Genomic DNA, 21,198 nt, shown 5'->3' on the forward strand with positions numbered 1-21,198 from the left:
ATCCTGTTTCCATAGTAGAAATCACATCCTCTAAAGTGACATAATCCAGAAATAATCCAGCTGTAATCTAAAATTAATTATCACTTTCAACCACCAACTTTCACCTCTAAAGATTACAGACTACAAATACTTACATGTTTAAATTACAATTTACTCAAATAGTGATAAAAACTATTGAGCTGCTCCCCCCGCGACCCGACCCCGGATAAGCGGATGAAAATGAGATGAGAGATGAGTGATAAAAACAGCTGGCTTCAACTATCACAGTGAATTGGCAAGTGTTTGATATAGTTGGCGACACTGCACAGAAATGGACCAAACTATTTCATCTTGAACAACAAATTGTTGTTTTTTACCCAATTTCTGGCTGAGAATAATCACCTTTAATGGTCATACCACATTTCCAGTGGAATTGCAGCAACCAGTGTATCACTCTTGAATTGATGACCAATACAATTCCTGAGTTGAGATAAACTTGAATAATGCTAATTTTGCACTGCTAACCTGTAGTTAATCGTAATGTAAATACATTAAACCTAGGACACGTTAGTGTTATGGTTAGAGGGTAAACCTCGCCTCTAGCCCAATGTCAGCTGGGATTGGCTCCAGCCCCCTGTGACCCTCAAAGGTCAAGCACTATGGATAATGGATGGATGAATAGTGCTAACTAGCTATCACCTTACCGCTCACAGCGCTATAACAAACTAGTCCTGGTATATCTAGAGAGGATATCCACAAAAATATTTTTCTAACGTTTGGACAGAGTTAGCAATTGCTTTTTGTTTCTAGTGTTTATGCTAAGTTAGGCTATCTGTCTGCTGACTCCAGCCTAGACACAAACATGCGATATTAAGCGTCTGCTCTCACCCTCATTAGGCAAGGAAACAGTAAATATGTTTGTCATGAGTTTTCCCAACCTTTGGGTTGATTAATATAAGCAACATATAATAAATAATTGCATTATGTGGTATCCTTCCTTATAATAACAGAACATTTTCCTTATTATTATATTTTCTAATATATATATGTATATATTAGAAAATATATACATCTATATATACACACCTATTTTCTAATACATATATATATATATATATATATTAGAAAATAGGTGTGTAAAAAGGCCTCTTTCATTTCATTTCATGTGGCATGTCAAAATCAATAAGAGGAATAGATCATTTGAAAGAATGATTTTAATGATTTTTTTTAGCTGGAGAATATGCTATATTTGTGTGTGCCTGTTTATGTGATTGAGAGGGGTCCCCTCTTTGTGCCCCCAGAACCTTTGCATTCCTCTTCTCTACATGTATCTAGCTTACAGCCCCACCAGTCCAACACATGTAAAAAATGCCTTGGTCAGTGCTTTCCTTTGATAGTAAAACGCTTACAGGCAGGCCAGTGGGGCCGGTGGCGTTTCTAGGCTATGGGATGACCTGGTGGCTTTGGCACAGGCCAACTGTGATGACGAGAGGCTTTCTTTTGTGCTATGAGCTTCTACGTTTGGCCTTTGCCAGAGTATAAAAGCTTGGGTCGAGCGCTGAGGGGACCAGCACGAGCCAGCCTCCCTCACACGGCACTGCAAGCTATACTAACGCAGGTAAGGAAACACAGACACAGACATACACACCAGGGGGGCAGCCATACATCATCCAGAGCTAGGGCCCACTCCCTGCCCACCACACCCAGGCAAACCACCCTCAGCCTGGGGAAAGACCCTAACAGAAATCCAGGGCCTAAATGAGCCTTCCACATAAACGGCAGTCTTGTGCTTTAGTCCAAATCCCCAAAACATACCTACCTACCACCCCCTGACAAAGTTTACACCTCGACTAAAGCCACATTGAACCCTGAATTCTACTTCACTTCACCTTCCCTTTCATTATCTCATCTATGATCCTTTCACTCCATTTACACCTATAATTCTGTTCATCCCCTTGTCTTCCTCCATCCTTTCACCCAGACTCTCCTGAAGCCCCTCACCATGTCTCAGACTGCCAAGTCCGCCTCCAGCCAGGGCACAGATGCCAAGGACAAGGGAGCCCCAGCTCCAGCTGCTTCCAGCAAGGCCACCAAGACCGGAGAGCCTGGCATGGGATCTTTCAGAGTGAGTCACAGCTGTGTTAGACAGACGCACACACAACATTTCTACAGAATACTCAATGTCAGGTTCAGTGCAACAAAATTACAATGAAAACCTATTTTCAGGCGTTAAGATGTTCCATGGGATTTCCCTATTTATATTGCCATGGAATTCAGTTAGAGGTGCTAACAGCATTTGAAAAACTGAACAATGTCTGTTTCTAGAAATATGTTTCTAGAAATCTTATCCCATTGCCAATGTTTTTCTAATTTGGCAACTTAAAAAAACTAATGGCAATAATTGCAACCACTCTGTAAATGGGACAAAAAAAAATGTCTTTGAGAATCGAGTAGACAGACACTTTAAAGGGATTTGTTTCTGTGCAAGGTTTTATTTAACTTTGTTCAGGATTAGATTACATCTGGTGAAAATAGCAGGGGTGAAATAAGTACTGTAGCAATATCCCTTGTGTGAAAATACACAGCTATATATATATATATATATGTATATTTTTTTTTAATTATTATTATTTTTTATTTGATTGCATTAACATAGAAGTGGAATTTTCATGTTGTGGTTGGCGACAGTGGCGCTAATATGACACTTATTTATACACACTTAGTGTGTGATATTTTATACATTATAACATTCCTATAGTATAACATCAATATCTGTGGGTAAAATCTTAATCTGCAAAGTAACCAGTGACTCTAGCTCTCAAATTAACATGGTTGACTAAAAAACATTCTGAAAGGTGATTGAAATTAAAGTCCATGAGTAAATTATGATGCTGATGCCTCATACATTAGTAACTGAACATATTGGAGACCTGTGCATACTTTTCATGCTCGGACAGAATAAAGTCACCTTTAATGCCAGTCTCAGTCTGTGTGACAGGTGCTGTTGCCAAACAAAAGTCAGTTATTTCTAGGGTTTTACAGATTGATATTAGAATTCATGATTAGCTGATTACTTAGATCGAGAAGATTCAGATGGGTCTCACAAAGGATATGATGATTATTGTTGTATCTGTTTTTGTAACTTGTAATATTTACTGTGCTCAGGTCATGCTGTTCGACCAGGAGAACTTCCAGGGCAGGATGATCGAGGTCCAGAATGAGTGCATGAACGTGTGTGACCGTGGCTTGGATAGAGTGCGTAGTATCATTGTGGAGTGTGGCCCGTAAGTGGATGGACACACATTTGGACAAACATGATTTAACCCACAGTCTGATACTGTCTTTATATGTATTTTCTCTAGTCACTTTATATTACCTCTCCTCTAATTCTTCTCTCCTGTCTTCTCCCCCCTTGTGCCCCCCCTGTGCCCGGCGGCCCCCCTTCTCCAGCTTTGTTGCCTTTGAGCAGACTAACTTCCGTGGGGAGATGTTCATCCTGGAGAAGGGAGAGTATCCTCGCTGGGATACCTGGAGCAACTCCTACCGCAGTGACTGCCTCATGTCCCTCAGGCCCATCCGCATGGTATGTGTAACAGTGTATATACTAGCCTCATCCTTCACTTAATATATTGTAAGCATATAGTACTACATTTCTTTAAAAGAACAGAAAAGGTAAGACTATCCATTTCTAGCCTTGCTACTGACTTGATGAAGCTGAAATTAACCACTGATATAGCTACCAATTATTTTCTTTATGGATTCAAAGATTTAGCTTTTTTGATATCCTACCGATACAGTAATTTAGCAGTGAATTGTTCCACCTCCAAAGACTCTCTTAGATCCTAAGTACTAAAGTTGAAAGGTCAATACTAAATCCAAAGGGTTCATCCTCTGTCTGATGGCCTTTAAAAAAATGTTTAACTCCGTTTGGGTATTAATAGTGAGGGGTAGCTGACAGGGGGTGCCAGATGAAATGTGAAAGTCACCTGAGACATTAAGTTTTATCATCAGCAGTCTGTACCACATTTCATTGCAAAAAAACAAACAGGAATATGACTGATGCATGTGTAGTTAATGTTACTTTAACAGCATCTGTTAATTTGCCAACACCTCATTTCATCCCTACAGGACAGCTTGGAGCACAAGATCTGCCTGTATGAGCTCTCCGACTTCAAGGGCAACAAGATGGAGATCCAGGAGGATGATGTGCCTACCCTCTGGGCGCATGGCTTCTGCGACAGAGTGGGCAGCGTGAGGGTGCCCGGAGGAGCGTGAGTAGATTCAGACTCACGTTTCAGTAGTTAACTGCTGGGTTTCTATATGAATAGATTTGATCAAGAGTCAGTAGGCATTTCTAAAACAATATGACAATGAGAAAAGACTTATCATACAGCCTGGGAGAACAACCTCCTTTTCTATATATAACTAAGGTGGAGGCTCTGTATTGCAAATAGACATAGACATAGTTTCAGAAGGGAACTGCAGGCTTCTTTACACTACAATGTAGCTGTTCATAAACAGTAGTGTGACATGTCATCATAAGGCTTAAAGCTAACTTGTCTTTTTGACAAATGCATATTTGTGGCCTAGTTGTTTGTCCTCATATTATTATGACGAAAGTCTCACAGTGAAATACACATGTTTCTAACTGTTCAACCTTGCTTTTTAAGAGCCACTTAAATTTCATCTGTGGCTCAATTAACCCTAGAACCTCCTCAAGAACCATTATAAGCTCTCCACTGTCCTGAATGATCACTACAAGTCTTAAAAAAGCCCTTAACCTCTTCAGTGACTCCTAAAATACCTTTAGAATTTCTATGGGAATGTTGGAATCTCTCAGTGACTAAAATCTCTAGATTTCTAAACTCTCTAAAGCACAATACAGCATCATTCAGGAACCTTCCCAGTTATTCATCCGGTAAAAACATTACTAGAACCCCTCAATTCCCCTTCTCAACACTAGATAAAAATACCACACATACCAAAATAAATGTATAGGGACCAGTGGAACCTTCCATGTGACAACTACAACATGTTACAGGATCAATAGAACCTCTTATCTAGAATTTAAATGACAATTCAACAACCTAGAATACTTCTAACAGCTAGTTGAATTTATCTAATAACCTATTGAGTCACCGTTAAATGCCTGAAATTATTGACCTCCAAATGGACCCACAGAGTATTAATCACTTTTTTAGATCTGCTTGAAGGACAATCATCAGTGTATTCCTGTATTAAGAAATTAATTTTGTTATCACATCATTCAGTTTTAGCAATAATATATATATATTAACACCATATAAACATTGTATACTAACACAATAGGATCAAAATGATATTAATGTTACAAGTGAGTTATGTTAAACTACAAAACTTTTAGAGAATTAGATACCTTTTACAGTGAGTCAGTATTAACTCTCCCCACTCGCTCCATGTCTCTCAGGTGGGTGGGCTACCAGTACCCTGGATACAGAGGCTACCAGTACCTGTTTGAGTGTGGTGACTACAGACACTACAACGACTTCTGCGCCTTCCAGCCCCAGATCCAGTCCATGCGTCGTATCAGGGACATGCAGTTCCACCAGAGAGGATGCTTCACCTTCACCTCTGCCAGCAAGTGAATGACACCTGCTGGCTGGCGGGTGCTGTTGTAGCCATTACAGCCCTATCGCTTATATCTCCAAACACCGGCTTTCGCCAATCCTTTCCTGAATCTCCACCATCAACGCTCCATCCCAAAGGAAAGACAGAATGAGAGCGAATACACTGGACAACCTTAACTGACTTTTTATGGTGCTAAAAAATAAACATGTTGTGAAAAACCTGAAACCTCCCTGGTTGGATTACCTTTATTCATTCCACAGAAAAATTACTCTTTTTAGGTGGTTTGTTAAGAGTTTACATTTTGAATTTATTGTATCTCCTAGGGCTATATCGCTATAATAATATAATTTAATCAATTGAATATAATTTACCAGACTATTGCACTGCTAATAATGACTACATACTGTTTTTAAATGTTTTCCTTTGACAAGATTATCATTGAGGCTTATGTTGTTTACATTTATACCAAAAAGACAATTTGACAGTAACCGTCTATTAACTATGAACATAAATGTTTCCAAATCTCACAGTGAAATACACTAATAAGCAAATTTGACTGATCATATTTCAGTTTCCAAAACCTCAACAAAACCCTTGTAAGATCTATAATCTCCGTTGACCAATATAACTTATTTGATAACTTCAGGAACCTCCTTGGTGACTTTTTGAAACTTTTAAAGGCCACAAACTCCCTAAAGGACCCCTGAAACCCCTTTAATAGAAACAAAAACCTCCTCACCGACCACAATGCACCCCAGAATGACCGCTACAGTTCATTAAAGGATCACAGAACCTCTTCAAAATCCATAAAAGCTCCTCACCTCCCTCTTGAAGCTCTTAAGGAACCAAAAAGACCCCTATATGGGTCCCATAGAACCCCCTCAACTGCAACTATAACTTATGAGTAGAACCAAGTCTTTAATACATTCACAAACAATAGTAAATCATATACATTGGATAGGGAAGTTACATTAAGGCCTTTTATGCATTTTTAAGTCTACAAACGTCCATCATCACAAGTCTGATGTGTCCTTCTTCTGGTGTCAATTTGGGGCACATGTTGCCTTCCGGGCTCCTTGAATGCTCCTTGAAAATGCTTGGCAGCTGTTTTATAATTCCATGGCTGTGTACTTTAGGACAAATAAATGTGTCAGGATCACAAGTGAGCAAGAAGCAAATACACTTTAGAACAGTTATTTGAATAGTCTGGACCATTCAGGTTGAATACGATGTCAAAGTTGACAGTTACAAATTCCGTCAGGCCCTGAAGGCAGCAGTTTGGTAAGCTCCTGGGGAGACAGCGGTTAGTGTCGTTCATCCAGGAAGGAAACATGGCCGCACTTATCAAAGCAAGGAAAGGTGAGTACACGAAACGCGCTGAGCAACGAGAGGTTCGAATGAGAAACACGGACGCGGGGTACACGGCTAGCCTCATATTAGCTTTACACGAGCACTGGGATACTACCGAGCTACAATTAGCTTAGCCTGCTATGAAGCCAGTGTTTGCCCTAAGGACATTTGAATTCAACACCAGATAAACACCGGTTTGTCAAGAAAATGTGAACCAGCTTTAGTCAAGTGACGCAAGTAACGGAGTGACACATTAAATCACGTTATTTAGCTGTTAGCTCCATGACTAAATACAGTTAGCTGACGAGGTGCTAACCTGAAATAGTTATTTGCTGATGTTCAGTGTCGTGGCTGCTGCTCACCAAGCAGGTCACCTGCTATCAGTGTTTCTCTGACGGGTTTCGAACATGTTCTTAACTCTGACACCGACACGAAGGTGACTGATGTGGACGATGACCCTTCACCTAAATAGCATACTGGCCAACTACTGAGCTGGTGCTGCCTTCACTGACAGACAGAGGGACTTGACTACCACGGTGTTGTCTTATGCTGTAAATGCCTTTTTTAATTTACATTTAATAATTTATTGCACAGATGGGACCAGATCATAGTTCTTGTATACATTGAATACATTTTCTTTTTGACTCATTTCAAACAAATGATTTTGCTTAAAATCTTACCCCTAAATAGGATTATTCCCTAGGAAATCAGTAAAATGTTCTTTTAAAAACCGAATGCAAAGACAGGGATAAATCAAAATCTAAATTAACCTCCATTCATTTGAATGGGTCTCCCCAATTTATTAATGTTTATATTTTATTATTTTATTTATTCATTCACAGCCTCCTTCTTTGGTGCATGATATGGCAAGAAGACAGAAGAATCGCATGCTCATAAGTAAAGCCGACACTGACAGTATTGTGCGGACCAAGTGTCAGACTGTCCTGCAATTTCAAATTCTCAGTTGCTAATTTTTCAGGAATAATCTCAGTTGTTTGTCTGTCTATCCTATTATCTGGGAACTCATGAAGCGACGAACATATTCTTAATACGTGTACAAATGAGAGAAGTAAATCCTTAAAGCACTGTTGTAATATGCCTTAATTTTAATGGCTATGTTGTGATGACTATATATTTACATAACTCAAAGAAGCTCATGGGTCCAAGGAAGACAATCGGTGCAGTACTGCCTGTTCCATAACTTTTCATGAAGTGAGTGCATAGGACATTTTGGCAGGCCAGGCCCACCCATCCATGCAACAAATGTCATACTTAAGCTATTGGAATCCTGACACATGCTGCGAGATTGTCTCCCAAAAGAAACACATTTTTAGTCCAGTGCCCAAACATAAGCTCACTGACAGAGTCTCTGAGTTTCAGCAGACGATACTGAACTAATTTTAGGAGTCTGACCTCGGATGCCATATTTATTACACATGCACTGAAATATCTAAAAGATTGGTTGAAAATATTGTTACTCAACACAAAGCTGCATCGAATATATTGAATATTCTCACAGCTTGAAGTGAAACTAGTCTTACACAACCAGCTGTTAGGAGATAAAATATTAGATCAATTCGTTTTTTTTTTTTACTGAATTCTCATTTACATTTGATGTTCAGTTCAGGATAAGTACTTTTGTCAAATGTTGTCCTAGAATCTCTCCGGGCATCTGTGCTTTTCATTGATTATTGGGGAAAAAGGGAAATGTATGAGTTGTATTTCCCACGTGTGTTTTAATTGAAATGTGAGGGCAGCTGCATGCAAGACATAAAAACACCCAAATTAAATTTAAAACATTTTATTCCATTAGTCGACAACATAGTACAAACCCCAAACAGAGGACAGACATGATGTCACCCAGTGAAAATTATACAGAGTAGGAGCAGGGGTTGCAGTGGGGGGTTTCTGTCCATTTACCTCTTCCCTTTCTCTGTGATAAAGTCCAGCTGGTTATAGTAGGTGTCCATCACTTCCTTTGACATCACCATCTCCAGGTCCTGCTGGATCAGCTGGAGGAGCAGACAGAGGCTCTCAAGAGACGGCCCGTCTCCTTTCTGCAACAGCCTCCTAATGCAGCAGTGCATGGCTTTCTCAGACAGTACCTTGGAGAGGAACAGCTCCCCAATAAACCTGAGCATATAGAGGAAGTGATCGGAAGGTTTGGCGGTCTGTTGCTCTTCCCTCAGCTGGTCGAGGACCCTCGCGTCCTGGACTGGCTTCAGGCAGGACCCACTCTTTTGATAAATGCCCTCCTTGTCCAAGTTCTTCCTGAACTCTGCCTGGCAGTGTTTAACCAGCAGAGACCTGAAGGAGACACTGGCTGACCAGTCGGACAGGGATTGGACTTCCACCTGAAGAGGAGAAAACCATAAAGAAATATTAACACTAATGTAACTCCCAGTACAGAGACAGCCTTGGCAAAAGTCACTAATGACCCTTTAATAGCCTCACATCAGGGACTTGTGTCTGTCCTCGTTCTGTTAGGTCTCAGTGCAGCATTCAACACATTTGACCATCAAATTTTATTACAAAGACTCAAACAGTTAATTAACATTAATGGAACCGCCCTTAACTGGTTTAAATTGTATTTTTCTGATCGCTCCCAATTTGTGCAAATTAATGATGAGTCATCTGTGCGCACCAAAGTCAACCATGGTGTACCACAGGGCTCTGTGCTCGGCCCAATTTTATTCTCATTATATATGCTTCCACTAGGAAACATTATCAGGACACACTCGGTAAATTTCCACTGCTATGCGGATGACACCCAGTTATACTTGTCAATAAAACCTGAACAAAGTTATCAATTAACTAAACTTTGAACATGTCTCAAGAACATAAAAACCTGGATGACCTGCAATTTTCTCTTATTAAACTCAGACAAAACAGAGGTTATAATTCTTGGCCCCAAACACCTTAGAGATACATTTTCGCACCTCGACATCTTGAAGGAGTCGAGGTGCGGTCTGCTATGGCCAACACGAGCATCACGGATTGCCGGGCACTGGCTGAGGAAGCTGACAAGTTTTTCCTGGTAGGGCAGCAGAGCTGCGCGGCGGCTAAGGACTCACCCAGTGACGGTCCATGGCGCCAGGGGGACGCGGCCGTGGTCAGCGCCGCAGCGGTAAAGCGGCAACTAACTCTGTTGCCGCTTTAACGTTCATTAGTGTAACCGTCTTTGGTGAATTCTGTATCATCACCTGTCCCCTACAATCTAATGATATAGCTACGCTAGACAACATTGCCCTTGCTTCCAATGAAACAGTCAGGAACTTGGGAGTGCTCTTCGATCCTGATTTATCCTTTAATAGTCACTTAAAACAAATGGATCCAGTGTGGCAGATTCTGAGTCATGTGGGCTGATCGTGGTGCTGGTGGCGGACCCTGTGTCGCTTTGGCATTGGGCACGGGCGGCGGCAGTGGACGGTGACTGAGGACTGGAGTGGCGTCTGGTCTGAATGGTGGATCGTGGTCCTACTGGTTGCTGACCATGGACTGTGATTGCAGCAGGACTGCTTGGCATGTCATGATCTGGGGTGCTTTTTCCTTCAATGGAACAATGGAGCTCCAGGTTGTGCAGGGGCGTCAAACAGCAGCTGGCTATGTGGAGATGTTGCAGCGGGCATCCCTCATGACTGAGGGCCCTCGTCTGTGTGGTAACGACTGGGTGTTTCAGCAGGACAACTCACAATGCCCGTCTGACCAAGACTTTTTTCCAGGAGAATAACATCACTCTTTTGGACCATCCTGCGTGTTCCCCTGATCTTAATCTAATTGAGAACATTTGGGGATGGATGGCAAGGGAAGTTTACAAAACTGGATTTCAGTTCCAGACAGTGGATGCCCTTCGTGGAGCAAATTCATGCAATTTTTTAACTGGTCTTAAGATTTTGATCAGGAGTGTATATCAGGCCTCTGGTAGAGGATCTCAAGGCATTTAGGGGATAGAAGATACAAACATATAAGATGGAGATCAGGCCATGAAGAGCCTTAAAAGTGACCCCTAAAATCTATAAATCCATTCTCAAACATACTGGGAGCTAATATATAGAGGCGAAACTGGAGTGATGTGATCACATCTCTTGATTCTTGTTAAAAGCCCGGCAGAGAAAAATAAGAACAAGACAAAAAAATGTTTAATTGAGTGTGAGCTCAGGTTTGATAAACCATGTGGGGTCCTTATGATTAGGACTATAAATTACAACACTGAGAAGGTTTCAGAATTGAGAAAACAATCAGTCACTTCAGCTTGTTAAATTATGTTTTAAGATGTGTAACACGCCTCTCCTGGAACCGTCACCTTATCGTGGTGGAGAGGTTTGCGTGTCCCTATGAACCTGAGGGCTGTGTTGTCTGGAGCCTTGTGCTCCTGGTAGGGTCTCTCATGGCAGAGTGGTCTCAGGTGAGGGGCCAGACTAAGAATGGTTAAAAAAACCTCAATGAATAACGAAAAAAGAGGAGATGTGACCCGGCCCGGAGGAAGCCCGGGGCCCCCGTCTGGAGCTAGGCCCAGACGGAGGGCTCGATGGCGAGCGCCTGGTGGCCGGGTTTGCCACGGAGCCCGGTCGGGCATAGCCCGAACAAACTACGTGGCACCCCCCCTCTCTTCATCCCATGGGCCCACCACCTGTGGGAAGACCCGTTGGGGTCGGGTGCGCAGCCACATGGGTGGCAGCGAAGGTCAGGGGTCTCGACGGACCAGACACGGGCGGCAGAAGCTGGCTCTGGGGACGTGGAATGTCACCTCGCTGTGGGGAAAGGAACCGGAGCTTGTGAGGGAGGTGGAGCGCTATCAGTTAGATCTGGTGGGGCTTACCTCCACGCACAGTCTCAGCTCTGGTACCGTACTCCTGGATAAGGGTTGGACTCTATTCTTCTCCGGAGTTGCAGAGGGCGTGAGGCGCCGGGCGGGTGTGGGGATACTCATAAATCCCCGGCTGAGCGCCGCGGTGTTGGAGTTTACCCCGGTAGACGTGAGGGTCGCCTAAGGGTTGTAGGGGGGAAAACTCTGACTGTTGTTTGTGCGTATGCACCAAACAGCAGCTCAGAGTACTCGGCCTTCTTGGAGACCCTGAATGGAGTCCTGTATGGGGCTCCAGTAGGGGACTCCGTAGTTCTGCTGGGTGACTTCAACGCCCACGTGGGCAACGATGGAGACACCTGGAGAGGCGTGGTGGGGAGGAACGGCCTCCCTGATCTAAACCCGAGCGGTCGTTTGTTATTGGACTTCTGTGCTAGTCATGGATTATCCATAACAAACACCATGTTCGAACATAAGGGTGCTCATAAGTGGACCTGGTACCAGAGTACCCTAGGCCGAAGATCAATGATCGATTTTGTGATTGTGTCATCTGATCTGAGGCCGCATTTTTTGGACACTCGGGTAAAGAGAGGGGCGGAACTGTCAACCGACCACCATCTGGTTGTGAGTTGGATCAGGGAATGGGGGAAATTTCCGGATAGACCTGGTAAGCCCAAACGAGTAGTGCGGGTGAACTGGGAACGTCTGGAGGAGGCCCCCGTCCTAGGTATCTTCAACTCACACCTCCGGTGGAGTTTTTCTGGCATTCCTGTGGAGGTTGGGGGCATTGAGCCAGAGTGGGCGGTGTTCAAAGCCTCCATTGCTGAAGCTGCGGTGGCTAGCTGTGGCCTCAGGGTCTTAGGCTCCTCAAGGGGCAGTAACCCTCGGACACCGTGGTGGACACCGGTGGTCAGGGAAGCCGTCCGAATGAAGAAGGAGGCCTTCCGGGATATGATATCCTGGAGGACTCCGGACTCGGTTGCAGGGTACCGACAGGCCCGAAGGGCTGCAGCTGCTGCTGTGTCGGAGGCTAAGCAGCGGGTGTGGGAGAAGTTCGGAGAGGCCATGGAGAAGGACTTTCGGTCGGCACGAAAGTGTTTATGGAAGACTATCCGACACCTCAGGAGGGGGAAACGGGGAACCATCCAAGCTGTGTACAGCAAGGATGGGACTCTGTTGACTTCAACTGAGGAGGTCGTCGGACGTTGGAAGGAACACTTTGAGGAACTCCTGAATCCGAATAACACGCCCTCTATGTTGGAGGCAGAGCTCGAGGTTGATGGTGTTCCGTCGTCAATTTCCCTGGTGGAGGTCACTGAGGTAGTCAAACATCTCCGCAGTGGCAAAGCCCCAGGGATTGATGAGATCCAGCCAGAAATGCTAAAGGCTCTGGGTGTTGAGGGGCTGTCATGGTTGACACGCCTATTCAACATCGCGTGGGAGTCAGGTACAGTGCCAAAGGAGTGGCAAACCGGGGTGGTGGTTCCCCTGTTCAAAAAGGGGGACCAGAGAGTGTGTACCAATTACCGGGGTATCACACTTCTCAGCCTCCCTGGTAAAATCTACTCCAAGGTGCTGGAAAGGAGGGTTTGGCCGATCGTCGAACCTCAGATTGAAGAGGAACAATGCGGTTTTCGCCCCGGACGTGGAACTACAGACCAGCTCTTCACTCTCGCAAGGATCCTGGAGGGGGCCTGGGAGTATGCCCATCCGGTCCACTTGTGTTTTGTGGATCTGGAGAAGGCGTATGACCGGGTCCCCCGGGAGAAACTGTGGGAGGTGCTGCGGGAGTATGGGGTAAGGGGGTCTCTCCTCAGGGCCATCCAATCTCTGTACTCCCAAAGCGAGAGCTGTGTTCGGGTCCTCGGCAGCCAGTCAGTTTCGTTCTCAGTGGGTGCTGGTCTCCGCCAGGGCTGCGCCTTGTCACCAATCCTGTTTGTGATATACATGGACAGGATATCGAGGCGTAGTCGTGGTGGGGAGGGGTTGCAGTTCGGTGGTCTGAGGATCTCGTCACTGCTTTTTGCGGATGATGTGGTCCTCATTGGATCATCGGCTCGTGACCTTCAGCACTCACTGGATCGGCTGGCGGCCGAGTGTGAAGCGGCTGGGATGAGGATCAGCACCGCTAAATCTGAGGCCATGACTCTTAGCAGGAAACCGATGGATTGCTTACTCCGGGTAGGAAATGAGTCCTTAGCCCAAGTGAAGGAGTTCAAGTACCTCGGGGTCTTGTTCGCGAGTGAGGGTAATATGGAGCGTGAGATTGGCTGGAGAATCGGAGCAGCGGGGGCGGTATTGCGTTCGCTTTACCGCACCGTTGTAACGAAAAGAGAGCTGAGCCGCAAGGCAAAGCTCTCGATCTACCGGTCGATCTTCGTTCCTATCCTCACCTATGGTCATGAGGGCTGGGTGATGACCGAAAGGACGAGATCGCGGGTACAAGCGGCCGAGATGAGTTTTCTCAGAAGGGTGGCTGGCGTCTCCCTTAGGGATAGGGTGAGAAGCTCAGTCATCCGTGAGGAACTCGGATTAGAGCCGCTGCTCCTTTACTTAGAAAGGAGTCAGCTGAGGTGGTTCGGGCATCTGGTAAGGATGCCCACTGGGCGCCTCCCTTGGGAGGTTTTTCAGGCACGTCCAATGGGGAGGAGACCTCGGGGAAGACCCAGGACTAGGTGGAGAGATTATATCTCAACAGTGGCCTGGGAACGCCTCGGGATCCCCCCGTCAGAGCTGGTCAATGTGGCCCGGGAAAGGGAAGTCTGGGGCCCCCCTGCTTGAGCTGCTCCCCCCGCGACCCGACCCCGGATAAGCGGATGACGATGAGGATGAGGATGAGGATGTGTAACACCATATCCCCTTCATTACATGTGAAGGAAACTTGATGTATGTTCAGGAGACAGCACAATATGTCAAGCGAGTTTAATCAGGGTCACTTAAAGGCATCCTGATTCATAAGCTATGGTGCTATTTGACGCTTAACGTTTCGGTAAAACGTGCCTCCAGAGCATGCACAGCTAGTTTTGATCTCTGGGTCTTCAGGTACAAATTTGAAGACATCTATCAAGATTTATAAAGATTAGAGATAGATATTCAAAGTCCCGACCTTTGTGAAGATATTTCATAGGGTATTGGCAAGTGTTTTTCCATCCATCTTTCTCATTTATATATAGCATGTCTCAGTCCACCAGTCTGCATTTAAGGTTTAGTCAAAATCAAAATGGTTTTATTCATTTGATTGTATTAGGCAGAATAATCCAATCCAATGCTGCGACCTTGATCTCTGACATAAAAAACAGGATTCTTAAGACTGCTTGGATTCACAGTTTCAGATTTGTGAAACTTTAATTTTATTTCTGAAAAAACATAGTTTAATAGTAAAATGCTGTATATCACTCCATTAGAATAACCCACATCCAAGGTTATATGCAGTTTTGAAACCTTTGTTTTTTTTCTCTCCCTCAGCTCTAGGCTTGTGTCTCAGAGGCTGTCGAAGTCTGTCTCAACTAGCAGAGTTACCAGAGACTCATCAGATGCTGAGGCAGACCTGCAGAGACTATGCTGACAGAGAACTGATACCCATCGCCGCCAAACTCGACAAAGAGCACAGTTACCCTGCCCAACAGGTACACGCTCATACAGTAGACAGAGTCTGATGCCTTTATTAACCCATTTGGTTATTACAATTCAGTGTTTTGCAAAAACCAGTGTAGAAGAGAAGGCCACTTGAAAATTGCCAAAATTTATATTTTTATAATTGCAATATGAAATGGCTGTGTGAATGGTGTCTCTGGTAGCGATTAATTATTATCTGAATGTGCCACTGTCCAAAGTCAGTCAGAGAGCAGCTGGTCAACATAGTGGAGCATTTACCAGCTAGAGAGCCAGGTATCTCCCTCAGGAGATGGTATCAAGTATGTCAACGTTCTTGCAATTGTCCAGATTCAAGAGTTGGGGGCGATGGGGGTGATGGCCATGGAGGTACCAGAGGAGCTGGGTGGTGCAGGGATGGACTACCTGGCCTACAGTCTGGCTATGGAGGAGATCAGTCGAGGCTGCGCCAGCACCGGAGTTGTGGTCTCCGTAAACAATGTGAGTACAGTCTGTCGGCATAGAGGAACTTTGAGTAAAAGCATATATGGCTGTGCAGAAGAGTGAACCTGAATCTGATTCTCTTCTCAGTCTCTGTACATCGGACCAATATTGAAGTTTGGTACAGAGGAACAGAAAAAGCAATGGATCACACCGTTCACCACCGGAGAGAAAGTGGGCTGTTTCGCACTCAGTGAGCCAGGTAAAAACCTATAACCACACAAACATATTATACATCTGTATGTGCATTAATAAACTGCTTTCAAATGGGCTGGCAAGCTCTGCTGCAATACCAGCTGTTAGCAGATGCTGTAGGAAGTCTTGTTTGAAACACAACAGGGAAGGACACAATGCTGATTCTTAAGCACTTATACCAACAATCTGACAAAACTCACTGTTAGAAAGACTTTTGAGATGTTAGGTGTTGAAATGTAGGTCGAAGTTGAGCTGCTGTTGTTAACATCTCAGTGTGAACAAAGGGTGACAGCATTGGATTTAGTCTCTGTTTTAAAAAGCCATCATGCTCCCTCTTTCAGGGATAAACTCTTTCATTAAAAAATATTGCCTCCAGCGCAGCATCACTCGTACTTGTTGTAGATTGTCCAAGTCTACGGAGCCCTACTGGAGAGGTGAACAACAGCCTTCAGAATAAAGTCCCTCATGTGGTGTTGGGATGGCATTACTGGAGAGATCTGTCCATAGCTGAAAAACTGTTTTTCTGAAGATTTGTGTAGACGTACACGCAGGCATAGGAGATGTATGTGTTTTAGAGCGGGGAGCGGGGAGCGGGGAAGATGTACACTGAAGCAACCGAGCAAAACACTACTTAAGAGAATCTGAAATATCATTGTGAGAAGTACAAATAGCTGAGCCAGTAAGGTGTATATGCTGGGTTCATACTTTGTCTTTACACCAACACGACTTCTCCTTCAAACACCGGCATGTTTTTCAGGCAGGTTGTTGAGAACATCTCCTCACTCTGAGTTTGTTTGTCTCTTCAGTGATCCCACACTGACTCCATAACGCCTCTTCCTAGCATCTCCTACTTTAAATAAGACATATTCAATTAATATTGCAGGTAATGGCAGTGATGCAGGTGCTGCCTCCACTATGGCTCATCAGGAGGGAGATGAGTGGGTGCTCAACGGAACCAAGGCCTGGATCACCAACAGCTGGGACGCCTCTGCCACAGTCGTGTTCGCCACCACTGACAAGAAACTCAAACACAAGGCACGATGCGGCACATTTTAATGTTCAGAGCAAAGAGCTGAAGAGTTGTGTTTCAACTGAGCAGTATAGCTGTCCCACGGGTAATAACTGCTTTTTGTGTGCAGGGTATCAGTGCCTTCCTGATCCCTATGCCACACCCTGGGCTTTCTCTAGGAAAGAAGGAAGATAAGTTGGGCATCAAAGCCTCATCCACTGCTAACATCATCCTTGAGGACTGCAGGATACCGCTGGGCAACATGCTGGGTCCTCGCGGTGCTGGATTTAAGATCGCCATGGTATTTACTAGTATTTACTTCACTGTTGCACAGAAACTGCATTTACATAGAGCCTGTTATACCACTATTATTCCATAATTAAATGAGTATCTGATTAATAATGTCTCTGTAAACATCCTCAAAGAAGATCCGACCTTTGCCAGAACTGTTAAAGGGGACATATTATGAAAATTCCACTTTTGTAGTGCTTTTACACGTTAATTTTGGTATCTGGCATGTCTACCGTCCCAAAAACTCTGGAAAAAAACAACTCCCGCGATTTGTTGTGGTTCCTCTATGTCAGAAAGGATACGCTAGAGTGCATAGAATGGGATTACGACCGAAATAAACGTCATAGTCACACCATGCCCATGTAGGGAGTCTCACTACATGGCCTTGGACAAGCGAGTCAGACATTTAAGTAGCCGCATAAACAAGGTACCCCCGGGACACCTCTAAACGTTGACTCAACAGTGACGAAGGATGCTGCTGCTGCGCCAGCTCAAGCTCCCACTGCTCCCTTTGCGGGGCTGCGCTGGGGAGCTGGGGCTCTCGCAGCCAGGCTCACCGGGGCTGAGGGGGGCGGGGCACTCAAAACAGGTCAATCTGAGGAGGGCTGTTTTAGACAGTGTAAAAAGGTGCTGTTTTAAATGATCCTTTAGGTATTTTGACCAAAATATGTTAGACATTTCATTAAGACTCCAAGGAACAATATCAACTGCGGTAAAATGGGCATAATATGTCCCCTTTAATCCAATGAAAAGGTGTTATGTAACAAGTTCGTGAATATCTACTTCAATCTTTCTCTACACAATTGTGTCACCATGTGTCAAGTCTGTATGAGATTAAGCAGATGACCCTTGCAAAACTTGCAGGTGAATAAAACTAATTTCCTGTGAAAAGTATATATAGCATGTAGGGTAGCTTTATGTTGGACAATTCAGAGCATTTTCATGTGGAAAAAACACTTGCCAAAACATAATGAGAATACAGCTGCAGAAAGAATCAGAACTGTGTTAGAAGCTGACTTCTTATTGTTAATGACAGGCCTTTTTCAAATTTCTCAACATATTTAAACCATATTTTGATTTTAAAATCCTCTTTGTTAACTCCTAAACTTTTCTTTGGCTAATTTACACCAGTCTTTGCCCTATTCCTGCTAAAATCAGTTACATTACTGACAGTAATGTCATGTAACGCGTTCTCTTTGTGAATGTGAGAGCTATTAGAGAACGGTTAATTCCATTAGTCCTCAATGTTTAATGTCTGCCCTTTATTAGTGACTGTGACTTGAAACTGAACTCACAAACACACCATCTATATGTGACACTTCTTTATTAAAACGTAGCCATACTGAAGCGTCCCTGCAGGAGCGGTGATTTCACGTCTGTGTCTGTGTCACAGCAAACGCTGGACAGTGGAAGGATCGGTATCGCAGCTCAGGCTCTGGGTATCGCTCAGGCTTCTCTCGACTGTGCTGCAGATTATGCACAGAAACGCACTGCATTCGGAGCCCCCATCAGCAAGCTGCAGTCGATACAGGTAACACCACCACCAATCTGTTCACTTATTCTAAACTACAGAATTACCAGCTTTAAAGAAAACAATTAGTTACTCCTTTGTAGCTTTAATAACTGTAAGTTTGTGCTGAGATCTGGGAACATGGTAACTAAGCTAGGGAAATCAACACAATCGAGCTGCAAATGTCCGACAGACGCTCTGCAGTCTACCGCCCTGTTGTACATGTGTGAAAGACAAATTGTGGGTAAACTCTGTAGCCAATTTGTCCGTATTTGACCCAGAGGTCGTGTCTGGAAACGGCTTCAGATACAAGGCAACAGCTAATCCGAGATGATCTAAGATACCATGTTATACATAAAGATCAGAAAGTAAACACATCTGAAGGGTCTGCAATAATCCACAAAGGTTTAGGCAGGAATTCAATTTTTTAAATGCTGGAACCATCAATATCTGCTCTTTATAATTTTTTTATCAAATAATCTGTTTAGTTCAAACTGGCTGACATGGCTGTGGCAGTAGAGAGCTCTCGTCTGCTCACATGGAAAGCTGCTCTTCTTCGGGATTCAAAGAAACCCTTCACTAAGGTACTCAGACGCCTCTGACACCACACATTTGACTTTGTTTCAGTCCAGCACACAGTAAATGACCCTCTGCTTTACTTCCTGCAGGAAGCAGCTATGGCCAAACTGTCAGCATCTGAAGCTGCAACGATGTGCTCACATCAGGTAAGAAATCTAAGCCATGAGTTCTGTGTCACGATACTTAAAAATCCCTGCAGACAACTGTCTTACATTGTCTATTTGCACTTCAAATCAGGCGATCCAGGTTCTAGGTGGGATGGGTTACGTTGAGGACATGCCTGCAGAGAGGCACTACCGTGACGCTCGCATTACTGAGATCTACGAAGGCACCAGTGAGATCCAGAGACTGGTTATCGCCAGCCAGTTACTGAAGGAATATGAGTCATAGACACACTTCTGTAAGCGCCTTTGGTTTAATATTGAGATTTAATCCCAGAACTGGAATCAGACAAGTAAACCCAGAGACACGGAATCATCCAGAAACAAATGGAAGCCAGTGTGTTAAGCTCTTTAATACTGTATCAGTGTTAGATCAGAGACTACAGTACATAACTTTATAGGAGGTTTATTTGATTTTACATATCCGTTATCTCCATTGTGTCATATCCAAGGGAATTCAGGAATAATTTTAAAGTGGCAATCTAACAGATTTGAGTCCTAGTTGGTTTAGTGACCAGCTATTAACATTTTGATAAAGAAGTCACTCATCAACTTAAAATAATGAATTTATGTCACTGTAACTTAACAGACATGTATTTACATGAACGTTTTAGGGATTGCCACTTTAAAAACTGAATGAAAAACAAGTTACCTCAACTGCCTTAAAGAGGATACAAGTGCTTTGCCTTTTTAAAGGGTCAGTTCACTCATATTTCATATTTTGTCACATTGATCGCATGTTTTAGAAATTTCTTTCACTCAACTGCACAAGCAAAAGTAACACAACTAATTAGATGTACTTTATCATTCAGTCAACATCAGCTAAGTTAATCACTGATGTTGTGCACATTGCTGCACATGGTCATCATTAAATGAATGGAACTGGCAGCAGAAAGACTAAGGAAACATGTTACCTGTTATCATGTGCTTGATGTCCCAGTCACTGATGAAGACCATCAGATGTTGCTGGGCTCTTAATCGTAACTCAATCAAATGTGAATCTACGACATCAGTTCTGATGAACACGTCGACAGGTCCATCTGAGGTCTCAGCCCCTTAGAACCACATGGATCTGTAAGCACCTCCACTCACCACAGTAGTCATGAATGTCAAAACAGACTTCTAAGCTCACCTAGTTTTAACAGAAATTTGAACTGACCCTTTTTTAAATCTACATGAGGCTTCATTTTGCCTAGACATCTTTGTCTGCTCTATGCTTTCTAAGTTTAACCACCAGGGGGCAATGCTGTGTATTCATGTTTCTTGACCCACTTCTGCTTCAACCTTAATCACAACTCACTGCAAACCAATCAAATGTAACCATTTCCTCTCATTTTACATGACAGCTTTTCTGATTTACATTTGTGGATGGCAGTTAGAGCAGATATTTGAATGATAATGTGAACGTCTGCCTCAACATTCAAACAAATACATCTTTGAGCTTGTTAGAGGCTGTGTCATGAATTGTATCTGCTGATTTCACAGACCTCTTGTTCCTCTGTGACATATGTGTACATATTTTATTGTAATTTATTATGTGCAAATGATAATAAAAACTAAATTACAATACTTGGTAGATGCAGCTGATGGATTTCATTACAGTGCAGTAGTAAATGTGATG

The 21,198-nt window shown here is 43.7% G+C and overlaps 2 protein-coding genes across 2 annotated transcripts; both read left to right on the forward strand.

The window, feature by feature from the left end:
- Positions 1–1,437: 1,437 nt before the first annotated feature.
- On the forward strand, positions 1,438–5,811 carry crybb1 (crystallin, beta B1). Its single transcript, XM_062412910.1, has 6 exons — positions 1,438–1,597; positions 1,961–2,104; positions 3,145–3,263; positions 3,430–3,562; positions 4,108–4,250; positions 5,426–5,811. Exons 1-6 carry the CDS (start codon positions 1,487–1,489, stop codon positions 5,601–5,603), a joined length of 828 nt encoding a protein of 275 aa, XP_062268894.1. The 5' UTR covers positions 1,438–1,486; the 3' UTR covers positions 5,604–5,811.
- Positions 5,812–6,825: 1,014 nt separating this feature from the next.
- Positions 6,826–21,146, forward strand: acads (acyl-CoA dehydrogenase short chain). Its single transcript, XM_062412909.1, has 10 exons — positions 6,826–6,945; positions 15,206–15,366; positions 15,683–15,832; positions 15,923–16,034; positions 16,911–17,062; positions 17,167–17,337; positions 18,721–18,858; positions 19,326–19,421; positions 19,506–19,562; positions 19,654–21,146. Exons 1-10 carry the CDS (start codon positions 6,918–6,920, stop codon positions 19,804–19,806), a joined length of 1,218 nt encoding a protein of 405 aa, XP_062268893.1. The 5' UTR covers positions 6,826–6,917; the 3' UTR covers positions 19,807–21,146.
- Positions 21,147–21,198: the final 52 nt, after the last annotated feature.

The sequence above is a fragment of the Platichthys flesus genome, chromosome 19 (genome assembly GCF_949316205.1).
Source record: "Platichthys flesus chromosome 19, fPlaFle2.1, whole genome shotgun sequence".
Taxonomy (NCBI): domain Eukaryota; kingdom Metazoa; phylum Chordata; class Actinopteri; order Pleuronectiformes; family Pleuronectidae; genus Platichthys; species Platichthys flesus.